This window comes from Physeter macrocephalus, chromosome 21, assembly GCF_002837175.3.
Source record: "Physeter macrocephalus isolate SW-GA chromosome 21, ASM283717v5, whole genome shotgun sequence".
Classification (NCBI taxonomy): Eukaryota; Metazoa; Chordata; class Mammalia; order Artiodactyla; family Physeteridae; genus Physeter; species Physeter macrocephalus.
The window spans coordinates 86,393,800-86,407,737 of record NC_041234.1 but is presented as its reverse complement, the minus strand read 5'-3'; the positions used below and the strand labels follow the sequence as shown (position 1 = coordinate 86,407,737).

The following is a 13,938-nucleotide window of genomic DNA, read 5'->3' as shown; positions in this document are numbered from 1 at the left end:
AGTCATGTACCAAAATGTTCATTGTAGCTCTATTTACAACAGCCAGGAGATGGAAGCAACCTAAGTGTCCATCATCGGATGAATGGATAAAGAAGATGTGACACATATATACAATGGAATATTACTCAGCCCTAAAAAGAAACGAAATTGAGTTATTTGTAGTGAGGTGGATGGACCTAGAGTCTGTCATACAGAGTGAAGTAAGTCAGAGAAAGACAAATACCGTATGCCAACACATATATATGGAATCTAAGAAAAATAAATGTCATGAAGAACCTAGGGGTAAGACGGGAATAAAGACACAGACCTACTAGAGAATGGACTTGAGGATATGGGGAGGGGGGAGGGTAAGCTGTGACAAAGTGAGAGAGTGGCATGGACATATATACACTACCAAACATAAAACAGATAGCTAGTGGGAAGTAGCCGCATAGCACAGGGAGACCAGGTCGGTGCTTTGTGACCGCCTAGGGGGGTGGGATGGGGAGGGTGGGAGGGAGGGAGACGCAAGAGGGAAGAGACATGGGAACATATATATGTATAACTGATTCATTTTGTTATAAAGCAGAAACTAACACATCATTTTAAAGCAATTATACTACAATAAAGATGTTAAAAAATACTTGATAATCAACTCTTTTGGGGTGATGAAACTCTTCTCTTGATTGTGGTGGTAGTTACACAATGCTATGCATTGTTAAAACTCATAGGACAGGGCACCAAAAAATAAATTTTACTGTATCTAAATTAAACAGTAAATTTAAAAAATTTGCTCAAATAACTTTCGAGTTTTGGAGTTTTGTCATACATTTAGAAATCTTCACTTTTACAGTATTAGAAGAGGATTTATTTTTTAGAACATCTCCAAATACTCTAAAGATTCATGGATTTGTTTTCTATAAAATTATGGTTTCGGGCTTCCCTCTTGGCACAGTGGTTGAGAGTCCGCCTGCCGATGCAGGGGACACGGGTTTGTGTCCCGGTCCAGGAGGATCCCACATGCCGTGGGGCAGCTGGGCCCGTGAGCCATGGCTGCTGAACCTGCGCATCCAGAGCCTGTGCTCCACAACAGGAGAGGCCACAACAGTGAGAGGCCCGCATACCACAAATTAAAAAACTAATAATAATAATAATGGCTTCAACAAAGCCACACTCTTATTCCTTTTAAACTAGCACTCAAATCACAGCATTTTTTTCAAAAACCACTGGAATAAGTTCAATTAGCTAAAAACAGTAGAATGTGATTATGATTACAAGGTAAAAACCAACTATTAGACATAGAGGTAGTTAAGTAAGTTCTCCTGGGCCTGAGAGAATCAAGGATGGAAGAAATCTGGAGGTTACTTTGAACTCAACTTTCTTTTTTTTTGATTGATAATTTAAATTACATTAAAATTAAGAATTTCTCTTCATCAAAAGGTACCACAGGAAAAATGAAAACATCAACCGAGAGAAAATATTTACAATACATATAACTGGTAACATACTACTATCTAGCACAAACCTCTGGTTTCATTTGGCGTGATTAACATATTGGGCGCAATAATTCTCTGTTGTGGAGGCTGTTTTAGCATCATCCCTGGCCTCAAATTACATGCCAGTAGCTCTCCCCTGCCAAGTTGTAGGACCATTGAAAATGTCTGCAGACATTGTCAAATGTTCCCTAAGGGGCAAAATTCTCCTCCAGTTGAGAATCACAGATCCAAACTAAGTGAAAAATGAAATAAGTCAGACAAAGACAGACACCCTACATCAGGGGGTCCCCAACCAGTCACGGCCTGTGAGGAACCGAGCTACAGCAGGAGCTGAGGGGCGGGCGGGCGAGCGAAGCTTCATCTGCCGCTCCCCATCACTCACGTTACCGCCTGAAGCACCCCCCACCCTCACCCCTGTCTGTGGAAAAACTGTCTTCCATGAAACCGGTCCCCGGTGCCAAAAAGGTTGGGGACCAATGCTCTACATTATCACTTGTATGTGGAATCTAAAAAATAAAACAAATGATTATAAAAAAAAAACAGAAACAGATTCAGATATAGAGAACAAACTAGTGGTTGATTACCAGTGGGGAGAGTGAAGAGGGCAAAAAAGGGGTAGGGGATTAAGAGACACAAACTACTATGTATAAAATAAGCAACAAGGATATATTGTACAGCACAGGGAAATATAGCCATTATTTAGTAATTGAACTCAACTTTCTTTTAAAATGCATATTATAATACGTTCCATAAGAAAAAGCTTTTAAAACTTCCAGTTGCTCTAGAGATGCATGAGCATCTAATTCGCAGACTTAACAGCGCTCTACAGACTTACCAGGTATAGTTCAAGGGATGGACCCAGAACAATGGAAGCAAACTTTTCTAAAAGTGAATGGAAACCAATGAAATTCATTCAAAAAGCTTATTTCCTTGTCCATGCAGCTGCAGTCTGCTTCAGGACATTTCAGAAGAGAACATGAATATACATAGTAAGACTCAGCTTCTCTAGACACCAAAGGGCAGGGCCAGTACTGAAGTGCAGTGAGGTGCAAAATTTAAAGGGCCACCAAATTAAAGCAAAAAAAAAAATTCATGATGAATAAAATACCAAAATTCTAAAAGACAGGATCCAAGCTTGCACTTGCATGACCACAAGAGTGAGAGCCTCACTCACCTCACCCTAAGCCTGGCCCACAGTTCCTATCTTTTAAAAAAAACTTTGATACTTTGTTTATCATGGATTCTTTTCTTCCATTAGTTTTGTTTTTTTAATAGTGCATTAAAGTATTATTTATCTTGATCACTGTGGGTTTTTTTTTTTTTTTTTTTTGACACTCCCTTAAATTTTGTACCCAGAGCAAGTAAGTCACTAGTTCTGGCCCTGGCAAAAGACTTGGAAACAGTTACCAAAAAACTCAGTTAACAGGATTTAATGCCTATGAAGACAATCATAATAAAAGCCATCATGGCATCTAGTTACCTGGCAGATAGGAAGTGACTTAAAGGAGGATGGGATGGGGCTGCCAGACAGACACATGAATAACGAGAAACTTGAGTTTTATCTAGAGGACAGGAACGACAAAGAGCAACTAAAAAGCAGCCATTACCTATTAGAGTTATAGTTGAGGTTCACAAGTGGCTCAACAAAAAGTAAAATGAAGGCTGTACACATTTTTAGAAGTATCTACAAAAAAACATAAATCTGGCATTTAAAGGGTAAGCTTCCAATGATTCTACATAAATGGGGTATTACAATGCTTGATTTCACCTGTCACTTGTTTTTCTAAGCTCAGACATCTGCTGGAAGCAGATAGCCAACATGTTCCCCTACAATTAGCACAAAGCAGTAAAACCAGTATCTACATTAACATTTCCAATGAAAAATTTCCGTGGTCATTAATGAACATATATTGCATGTTTTGTTCCAGGCACAGTGACTAAGTACTTAATTTTTACATTATAAATAAAACAGATACAGAAAACAAATCAAACGAATTATTTTCAGGTGGACACTATCCAGGTTAAGAAAGAAAACTTTGCCAGCCATTTCAGAAAACTTCAACGCACTCCATCACAATCACCACCCTCTTACCCCCACCATAATCAACCATTATCCTGACTTTCATAGTAATCACTTCTTTGTAGTTTTAAGTGTTTTGTCACCCAAATGTGCATCCCTACACAGTTTTCTAAAAACTGTATCTTGAACCTCTTTTAATCTATAGGTTCTTTCTCCATCCCTGTCATTTCCTTTCAATTTGTCTTTTGAAGACCCCTTGACCTGTTGAGTTTCCCAGTCTGGATTTTGCTGATTACATACTCATGGTGCATTTCAATATGTTCTTGTATTTCATGCAAATAGGCAGCTAGATCCAGAAGACTAGATCAGACTCAGGATTGATTCCTTTGGTAGTCTATAGGTAATGTCTCACTATCTTTGCAATCTTAGCAGCTATTGCTGTTTAATATGCATCCGTTCAGTAACGACTGCAAAATGATCACATTCTGCCACTTCTTTTTCACTGATTAGAATACTAATATATAGAAATATTTCCCCTCATCTACTATTTGGTTACCCCGTAGAATAGTTTACATAAGAAAGGCAGGATAAATACTTGATTCTTTCACTTTACTGTCCCGTTTTCAAGAACGTAAACTGGTTTCCTAACGTCCTCTTAAGAGAACCAATTTTTTTTTCAGTTATGTATTCTTTTCAGATTATTTTCCATTATATGTTATTAGTAGATATTGATTACAGTTCCCTGTGCTATACAGTAAATCCTTGTTTTTTAAATCTATTTTATGTATAGTTGTTTATATATATGTATAGTTGTTAATCTTTGACATGTTCCAATCTATTGCAATGATCATTGTTGAAGCTCAAACTGTTCCATCTTTGGCCAATGGGAACCTGTTCAAGATGGCTCCTCAGTCCTTTTGACATGACCCCCAGTACTCGTTGATAGCTTCCTTGCTATCTAGCATGACAAGATGATCCAGGCTAATCTTGAACATTTCTTGCCCAGACCTGGAACCAGAAATTTCTCCATAAAGCTGTTTGTTTCTGTTTAAGTGAGAAGCAGCATTTCAATATCACAAACTGAGTGCTAAAGATACTCATTGTCTCTAGGCCTTTTCAGTGGACAGAGCTAGGAAATACACAAATTTAAAGATAAAATACCTCAAGTTCATATTGATACTTCCAATTCAAATGTGATACCACAAAAGTTTCTCCTTAGGCTCTTTTAGTACATGTGTATTACCTTTCTTCCATACTAAGATCCCGGTTTGCAAGGACACAGAGGGATGAAGCTGGAATATCCCATACTCATTTGTTTTAGCTGACATTATAGTCTCTGAATAACAATCTAAGTATTTAGATAAAAGAACCTGATGTGTTTATTGAAAGCATTAAAAAATGCTTGGCACATGGTCTCTCAATTCTCCCATTTTTAAAAATAGCTATACTGTACCTATATTGTTCAAATATAAGGCTTTACATAGTATATTATCAACCTCTCAGCCCTCATTTTGTGTTAAGTATATATTTAATACTTACAATCAGGTCTTAAGCTGATGTCTTTTATTGTTTTGGTGGTCTAAAAGTCAAAATCATTCTCCAATACACTCTGTCCCTCCAATACAACTTTCTGTGATGGCAGAAATATTCTGTATCTGTGCTGTCCAATACAGTAGCCACTAGCCACGTGTGGCTTTGAGCACCTGGCATGTGGCTAGTGTGACCGAGCAACTGAAGACTTATTTTACTTAATTGTAATTAATTAAAATTTAAAGTGGCTAGCAATTACCTTACTTGACAGCGTATCTTTATTAGATTCTTCAAGAAGGGCTTATGCAAATAATATTCTCTGAATTCTTATACATTACCCTTTAAGCCTGAAAATGTTTGGCTGGATGTAAAACCTTTGGTTCACATATCCTTTCATTATCTTAAATGTTACTCCATTTTCTTGTAGCATGAAGCATTGCTGTCAAAGTTTGATGATTATCATTTTATTTCCTTTATACTCCACAGGCTCTTTTTCTTTAAAGTCCAGTTGTTTTACTAGAATATACCGGTGTTGGTTGCTCTGGCTCAATATTCTGCAGAGCGCTGTTTCAGTATGTAGTTTTAAAGTTTTTTAATTTCAGGAAAATTTTCTGAATTATAGTTTTTAGTATTTATTCTTTTCCCTTACTTTGGTTTTCTTCTTCAGGAACTTCTTTCAGTGTTGGATATCCTTTGCCTAACTTCAGTATGTCACTTTTGAATCTTTCTCTTCATTTTTTTCATTTTAGATTTCCCCCCTTTCTTACATCTTTCTCTTAAAGCATTATCTGTTGTACATACTTGGTCATGTTCTTTATAGTTTAGTCTTCATTACCGAAATGACTTTCTTCCATTTCTAATGCTTTCCTGAGTTCTGTCACCTCATCTGAGTTTTTCTAATCCTAATTTATTTTTTAACATTTTGTGTTATTTTATTAATGTCTACCTCATTTTGAAATAGTTGTTGGTTTAGTTTAAGTTCTGTTTAGTGTGCACATTCTGACATGCTTTTACTGTCTAATAGGGATACTATTCTGTTTTCCCCTTAAAACACCTTTGTATGCAACCTTAGTGCTTTTCTTTCATTTTTTTAAACATCTTTATTGGAGTATAATTGCTTTACAATGGTGTGTTAGTTTCTGCTTTATAACAAAGTGAATCAGCTATACATATACATTCATTTTTATGTGAAATTATTTTTCATGAACTCTAGAATGAGATGGAATACAAGAAAGCTTTTCTAACTTCTTAGGGATCTCTATTGTTTTTGTAGTGTTTAAAAACATGACTGCTTTCTAGGATTCCTTGGCTCTGTTCTCTCAGCTTTAGTCTGGACCTGCTCTTTCCCTATCCTCATCAATTTTGATTCCACTCCCAGCAGTTTCTCCCCAGTGAGGAATATTATCCTAAAAGGTAGCCCTGCCAGGTCAGTTTTCAGAGTTCTCAGGGGCGAAACTGTTCCAAGCCCTTTAGTTCCTTTACCATGTACCCAAAGCACTCACCTAGTATTGGAGAGGTCAAATCCCTTCCCAGTCTTAGCTGTTCCTTCCAAATTGGCTGCCCCACTGTCCAGTGAATTCTTATTGGCTCTCTTGGGGTTCTCTGTTCTCAGGTCCATCAGACAACAGCCCCGATGCTTCCATCTTATTGCTCCCACATTGACCCTGACAGCATGCAGGTCTTGTGACTGATGGTTTGTCCCTATCTGCTTAAATTTTGGGGTTCATGAAAAGACTTTGTCACCTAGTTTTGTTGTTAAACATTGTCCCATGGGTTTTGGTTTTGCTATTTCCATTTTTATTTGGGGACGCAGACTGAAAAGCTATGCTGTTGTTGCTACCACTTTCCCAGAATTCTGCTGAAATTTTTAAATTATATTAACTCAGTGGAATTTCACAACCGCTTCATAAATTGGTACTATCAGTACCTCCAAGCTCACAGGTAAGAAAGGTTCAATAATTTGTCCAAAATTACATAGCTAGTAAGTTGTAAAACCAAGATTCTAACCTGGATCTCTTAAATTCTAGAGCCAAACTTTTCAGGAATTAATTCTGTGAAGTGTGAAATACCTTCACCTTAATTTCTGTATAATGAAACTTTACTTGAAGTTTAAGAAACTAGTACAAATCCTCTAAATTTTCAATGGGGTTAGCAAAACAATAGCTATGAAATCATATCAAAGCCAAATTTGCAAGAAAAAAAATTGAAATTTAATACTGGAGATTGAAGTAATATTATCTAATAACTAGAATTGTTGTACGGGCATGTTCATGAATAGATAAAGAGGCTTCCAAAGTAAGGAACCACTAATAACCTACCTGGTCTGCCTTGTGTAGGCGGAGATACAAATAGAGGCTGTATAGCATTCTGTGAGGAAATTGAAGTGGTACTACTAGCTTGATTAGCTGCTGCACAGTTAGGTAAGACTGGAGCTGGAACAATATTTGCACAGGAAGCTGCAACTGCTGCAGAATTTACCATCACCACCTGTAAGTGTGGAAGAAAGTTTAGAACTCTAAGTTTGGTTTCACAAACAATATTAGTCTCTTATCTGATCCTAAACTTCAGGAAATAGTGTTCTAATAACTAAAACACCAAGAAGCCAATATTTATGTAAACCTAATATAGGAAGGTTATTTCTTTTAGAAGACCCCAGATGACTTTGAGAGCTTTACTTTTTTATTTTAATATTTTTCTGGAAAGGTAATACATGAATATGATTCAAAAACCAAGTATAAAATTGTATACAATGAAAAGTTTCCTCCAACCCCTGTCCTCCATCTGCCTAGTTCCTCTCTCCACAAACAAGTAACCTCTGCGTTTCCTGAATACTATCCAGAAATTTATAGTACGTATTTATTTTTACATGTATATATGTTTCCCCACACACACGTTAAAAAAAAACACAGAAAATGTTCTTCTTTTTTTTTTTTTTTAAACTTCGTGAGACTGCAATTTGTTTTTCTGATTAGGCCATAGCACCCAATATAGGGCTGTGCACAGAAAGATGTTCAATAAATGGTAACATGGGCTTCCCTGGTGGCGCGGTGGTTGAGACTCCACCTGCCGATGCAGGGGACACGGGTTCATGCCACGGTCCGGGAAGATCCCACATGCCGCGGAGCGGCTGGGCCCGTGAGCCATGGCCACTGAGCCTGAGCGTCCGGAGCCTGTGCTCCGCAACGGGAGAGGCCACAACAGTGAGAGGCCCGCGTACCAAAAAAATAAAATAAAATAAAATAAAATAAATGGTAACCGATTCTTCATGAACACCCACCCTGTCCTCACTGTAGTCTCCATTTTCTTATTACCCACTGCAATGTGGCTGCTACCCTCTCTGGTTCTCAGAAACTATTCAAAGTCACAGTGGTCTCCATGGCAACAAATCATAGTAGACTCTTGTTAGTCCTTATGTTGCTTGACGGCTTGGCAGCAACTGAAACTTGACTATTCCTTGAAACATTCTCTTACTGGGGCTTCCATAATAATACACTCTCCTGCTTTTCCTCCCTCCTTGGCTATTCCTTCCCTACCCATTTTCTAAATGGTGATGCACAGGCTCTGTTCTAGATGCTGTTCTCAATCTCTTCCTTTTTCCAGGATGATCTTATTTACTCCTACGGTTTCAGCTACCTTTCTGATGCCAGCTTCCCATTCTATAAGAAAGCTTTACATTTTAAGTTTCAGGAAATGGCACAGACTTGACAGGTAATTTATATTAACTCACTCATTATATAAGAGGTTCAGAGTAGACTGAGTAGTCCAATGCCAGCACACAGAACAGTGTCTGGAACACAGTAGATGCTCCATCAATTTGTTAATAAATGTACTAATTATTGTGCCAGGCACCAGGAAGTACAATAACACTTAACATAAGAATATAAGCAGCTTCTTTGAAGTATGATGAAGGGCAAAGAGAACAAAAAGAAAAAAATTCATTTTCTTCTGTTTAGGCCACTGCAACTGACTGCAAAATAAAACCATAAAGATTACCTTCTGGGGGTAGTTGTATGAGGTAACTGTGTCGTGAGGAGACATAGAACATGGTCTTCTATCCTGAAGAGACTTTAATGAATACAGAAGTACAAATAAAGGGAAATCAAGAAATTAAACAATACATCAATAAAAGATCTGCTTTGTTTCAACATCTCCTAAAGATAAGTGAAAGTGATCTGTCCTAAAAGTATTCAAATTTGGAGGTGACTACTATGATAATGCTCCAAAAGGTATCACTCTAGTGCCTGACTTAGGTGACTGTTCTATTTCCTATCTACAGAAATCCTGATCATATCCAACTCTAGTCCCAATGTAGATACTAAAATGTAATGGAGAATTGTAATTTAAACACTTTCTCAGTGTCCTCTCTTGCCTTAAAAACCTCAAAATCAGTAGGGCCAGCAACAGTGTTGCTAAAAGAAAGCATTCCATCTAAAGGAACAGCTTGGGACAAGGGTGGATAACTGGTTGGTCAGCTGCATCCTACCTAAGCAGGATGTAGTATAATCCAAACACCATTCCCCTTTGGCTCAAGACCTTGCCTTTGTCAAAGTAACAATGATTTTAAAAGGCTCAGAATTATGCATGACAGACCGTCATGACAGAAAAATTATTATTTTTATTATTATTATTATTACCAGCAGAAGCTGGTAATAAGGACACAGAGGAAATCAGGGGAAGTAATCACAAGAAACAAGAGGAACCACATTGGGACAAAGACAAGCCCAACTTAACATGGACCTAAGAGTGCATGTTTCAAAAGTCTGTGTTCAAGTACAGCCCAAGTACCGGCCAAAAAGCAAACTTTAGCCCTGGCTCAGAAGGTCCAGTGTGAATTCTAAACAGTTCTAGAGAAGGATTTAGGGGAGAGCTGGGCATGGAATTAAGAAGAAAAAATGTTCATGGTTTCTTAGAAGGTTCTGTGCCTGGAAATCTTTAAGTCCTGCATTGGTCTTCTCCCCTCAGAATGCTGTGAAAATATTACTTAGAAAAATTACTTAGAAACTCGGTGACTGGGGAGTAGGAGTGGAGCACGTCATGAAGAGATTGAAACCTACTGGGGATGTATGATAAAGTAAGTTCAGAACAAAAAGGAACATGTGACAAGTGAAATTAAAGGGACAGAAAGAAAGTGTCTACTCTTGTTATCCCTGAAGGCGAGATATTTACTTGCTTTTTCAACTTGGGTGGCTATTTCAAGAAATGGTGTAAAAAGCATGTGATATGAGAATAGTAATGACAGAGTGAGAGGAAAAACTATTTCTCTAGCAGGGGCAAAGGAAGGGAAGGAGAAATAATGGGAAGAGAATTATATATCACAGTTTTCATCACCTTCCTAAGATGTATCGCCTAAACGGTAAAAACAAAAATTCAGTACATGAAACTATCAAAGTTAAGATTAATCACAGAGAATAGAGGGTAGTCATTCAACTTCCTCACAAATATTCCAGCTCTCCTCCTAGGTACATGGGTAGGTTGCTCTTCCTGGCCTCATCTAATTAGGCATGGGCACATGACTTGTTTGGACAATGAAATATGAGCAGAAATATTGAGAGCCAGTGTTTAATTTCCCTATCTTCAGCTCTGCCAAGGTGACTGTGAAAGCACATGTCCATCAGCCTGGGTTCCTGAGTGACTCTGAAGAACAAAGGCCTGCTACCAACCTGCACTGGACCTATAACATTAGCAAGAACAACTGTGTTAAGCCGCTGAGATTTTGGTGGACTGTTGCTGCAGCGTAACCTAGCTTGACCAAAACAGTAATTGGTAACTAAAATTAGGGTGCTGCTGTAACAAAAACCTAACTTGAGAAGGAGATTATGAATTTGTAGCTCTTAAGGGAAGAGGTTTGGAAAACAGAATGTTAGTTTTGTGTTTTGATTACTGCCGGCAGAGTTTAGCAAGGTATTTTAAGACAGATGTGTACAGAAAAGTAGTTTGTAGGCAGAAATGAAAGGGAATAGAGTCCTTGAATACTAGGACTTGTAGGGTTTGGAGAGGCAACTGCTTCAACTCAAAACTCTAAAAGATAAAATTGATAAATGCTTTGAACAACAAAGAGAAGTTAGAACTTGGCCTTGAAGGAAGACTCAAATCATTGTTAAAACATGATTGCACTAAAGTATCTCAAAGCAAGAGTACCATTAAGGATATAACACCCAAGGAATCCTTGCACTTGGACAAAATGGCTCATGGAAAAGTATTCAAAGGTATGGCTCTTTCATCAATGCCTGATAAGCTGAAGGTATTTGCAATCAAGTAGAGACAGGGATAAGAATGCAAAGAATTATAGCAAATCTAAGTAGTATATTTATAAAAAAGAATTGTCAGTATGGCTATTGGCACATGAAACTAATAGGAATCAGAGAAGCTGCACAATAAATTACTCACATAGCCAAAGAAGCCATGAGCAGAACTAAAACTATCCAACTGAGATAAAACCACCCTTGGGCCCTCAATTTTCTATGAGTAAGAAGCAGGCTGAGAAAGCTGCTCAGCTGCCAAGATGGATTATTCTCCAATGCCTACTTCAAACATGGCCAAGGAAGGAAGTAATCAAGAGCCCCAGAAAACAATGAACCAGGGAGCCTCTTCAGGGAACAGTCCCCATGCCTAGGTTGGGGGCCCTCAAAATGTCTGTCCAGCATGATGTCAGAATTGCTATGGGCCAGTAACTGTTTTTCCCATTTTCCCTGCATCTGAATAGGAAGTTCTACTGCAATTTTTCAGTCCCTGCTCTACCTCTGGAAATTGGGTATGTAGGGGGTAAATAACTTTGTATATTTGGTTTAGGCCTCCAGATCAAGAGGAACCACATCTGGACCCAATACAAAGAGTACTACACATTTCCCAGAAACCTTGGGCTCTGAGTTTAATCACACTGAAGGGGATTTTGGGGTTGCCTCTCTTGAGGTGGAAGGAAGTATTTCGCCTGTGGGAGTTTCCACTGAATGTTGTAATCCTTAGTGCTGTTAAAATATTTCCAACTTTTTGACTTCTAGGCACAGAGAAGTTAGAGTCTTCAAGAGAAACAGGCTCTGGCCGATGAAAAGGAAATGGAAAAGAAAGTGATATGTGTCATCTCCAGGTAGAAGCTGTAAGAGCCAGTGCACCATTCACTACCTTTTGTTTCCTGCCTTAGCAACCATGGATGGAGCTTCCATCAGCCTAAGTCCCTAAGCACAGCCCTCCTGCAGACCTCCACTACACATGTAGCATAACCAAGAAGTAAACTTTTGTTATATTAAGTACCTGAGATTTATGGCCCATTTTTACTGTTAGAAAGATCATGATAAAATCCTCTAAAAAAATCATCATCGCCAATGTTCAAATTTCCTCTTGTATCAACACATATTAGGAACATCTCTAGGATAATTTCTAGAAAGGGGTGTGATCTTGGATGAGTTACTTAATTTCTGGGTCTCAATTTCTTCATCTACAAAATGGGAATGATACCCTAATACCTCATAGGATTTTTCTGATTTAAATACATTTATATGTATAGCACTCAGAACAGTGTTCTAGTACACAGGAGCTATATGTGTTTGTCATTATTTAAATACCTACCAAGTTTGCTGTAGATTCAGTTGTGCTGTAAACACCTGAAGTTTCATAGTCTTGTTCTAGAGGATATAGCCAAAGTAAAAATAATGAGCATTATTTTATAGTTTGAAATTTTATAAATAATGAATATCAGATTTTACCTAGATCTCACTGACCTGAAGGATAAATATATTCTTCATGATATCCCCCTAGAAAAAACAGACAGAAAAAGTGTGTTTATGTAGGACATTTTGCTCAGCAGAGCCAGATGGCCAGCACTTGCTTTTTCTCAAGTTTTATGGATATATGTTCAAAACTAAAATGTATACATCCTTGAAACAAGTGATTTGAGCTTTCATACTACTCAACAGATATTAAAGCCAGAGACTGGCTGTAAACAGTACAAATTTCTCCTTTGAAAATTCCCTTAGTTCTTAGAGTTCAGACAGACGTGAAAAACCCACTTGTGTCCAATTCTGGTGGTAGAGTATGGTGATTAACTTCACTGGCTCTGGAGTTAGGACTATCTAGATTTGAATCCTAATTAACTGTATCACTTTAGGCAGGTTATTTAATCTTTGTGTCTTAATTTCTTCACTGTAAAACAGGGTTAACAGTACCTAGCTCATAGTGGGGTGAAAAGAACATAGCATGTTGCTTGGCATATAGTAAATGGTGATTATAAAGTAATCTGAGTATAATAACCAATAGTTTGCTTAAGTGAACGTTAAAGGAATATGGCATGCTTCATCTGTTTTCCAGCCTGATTCAGATAAATAATACATTTAGAAACAGTTTGTTCTCAGAAGATGGCTTAGAGGACTGAAGTACTTTGCTCTAAGACTGCTACACCATTGAAATTCAGAGAAAGTCAATCTTCAGTTGGACAGTTTTCCAGCAAATAACACCCCAAAGGTCAAAACTGGATTGATTCTTAAACATGTCACTTATCCAACACACATGCAGGTAACCCCTCCAGACAACAGGATTTAAGGAGAGAACGAATATTTGGTTACTCTGAATATGCCGCTATAGGTGAACAGTACATATGAAGATACCCACTGTGCTAAAAGGAAAAGTAAAAGGGTCATCCTGAGTAAAAGAGCAGAGAGTACGCATACTCAGGCACATGCATGCACACTAAATTCTTAGAAAAATCTATTTTCTCCAACATAAGTAGCAGAAAGAAGACTATCACAAGAAAATATGCTGACCAGTAAGTCAAATCATTCAGACTGCCTCACACCTCCTTAATCCACCCAATTCCTCCAGAATTGTTTCAGTAGGCATATTTCATTTTACAGAAAAGTGTTTAAAAACAAAAGCACACTCAATGATAAGAGGCACTCTAACAACTATAAAGGTCATGTATAC

The 13,938-nt window shown here is 37.9% G+C and overlaps 1 protein-coding gene across 1 annotated transcript in view; it reads right to left on the bottom strand.

The window, feature by feature from the left end:
* The window catches only part of ALG13 (ALG13 UDP-N-acetylglucosaminyltransferase subunit), a 75,844-nt gene that overhangs the window by 18,332 nt on the left and 43,574 nt on the right, over positions 1–13,938 (bottom strand). Inside the window, 4 exon segments of the mRNA XM_055081705.1 lie at positions 7,344–7,512; positions 9,019–9,090; positions 12,589–12,644; positions 12,741–12,773. Of these exon segments, the coding sequence (XP_054937680.1) occupies positions 7,344–7,512; positions 9,019–9,090; positions 12,589–12,644; positions 12,741–12,773 (330 nt within the window).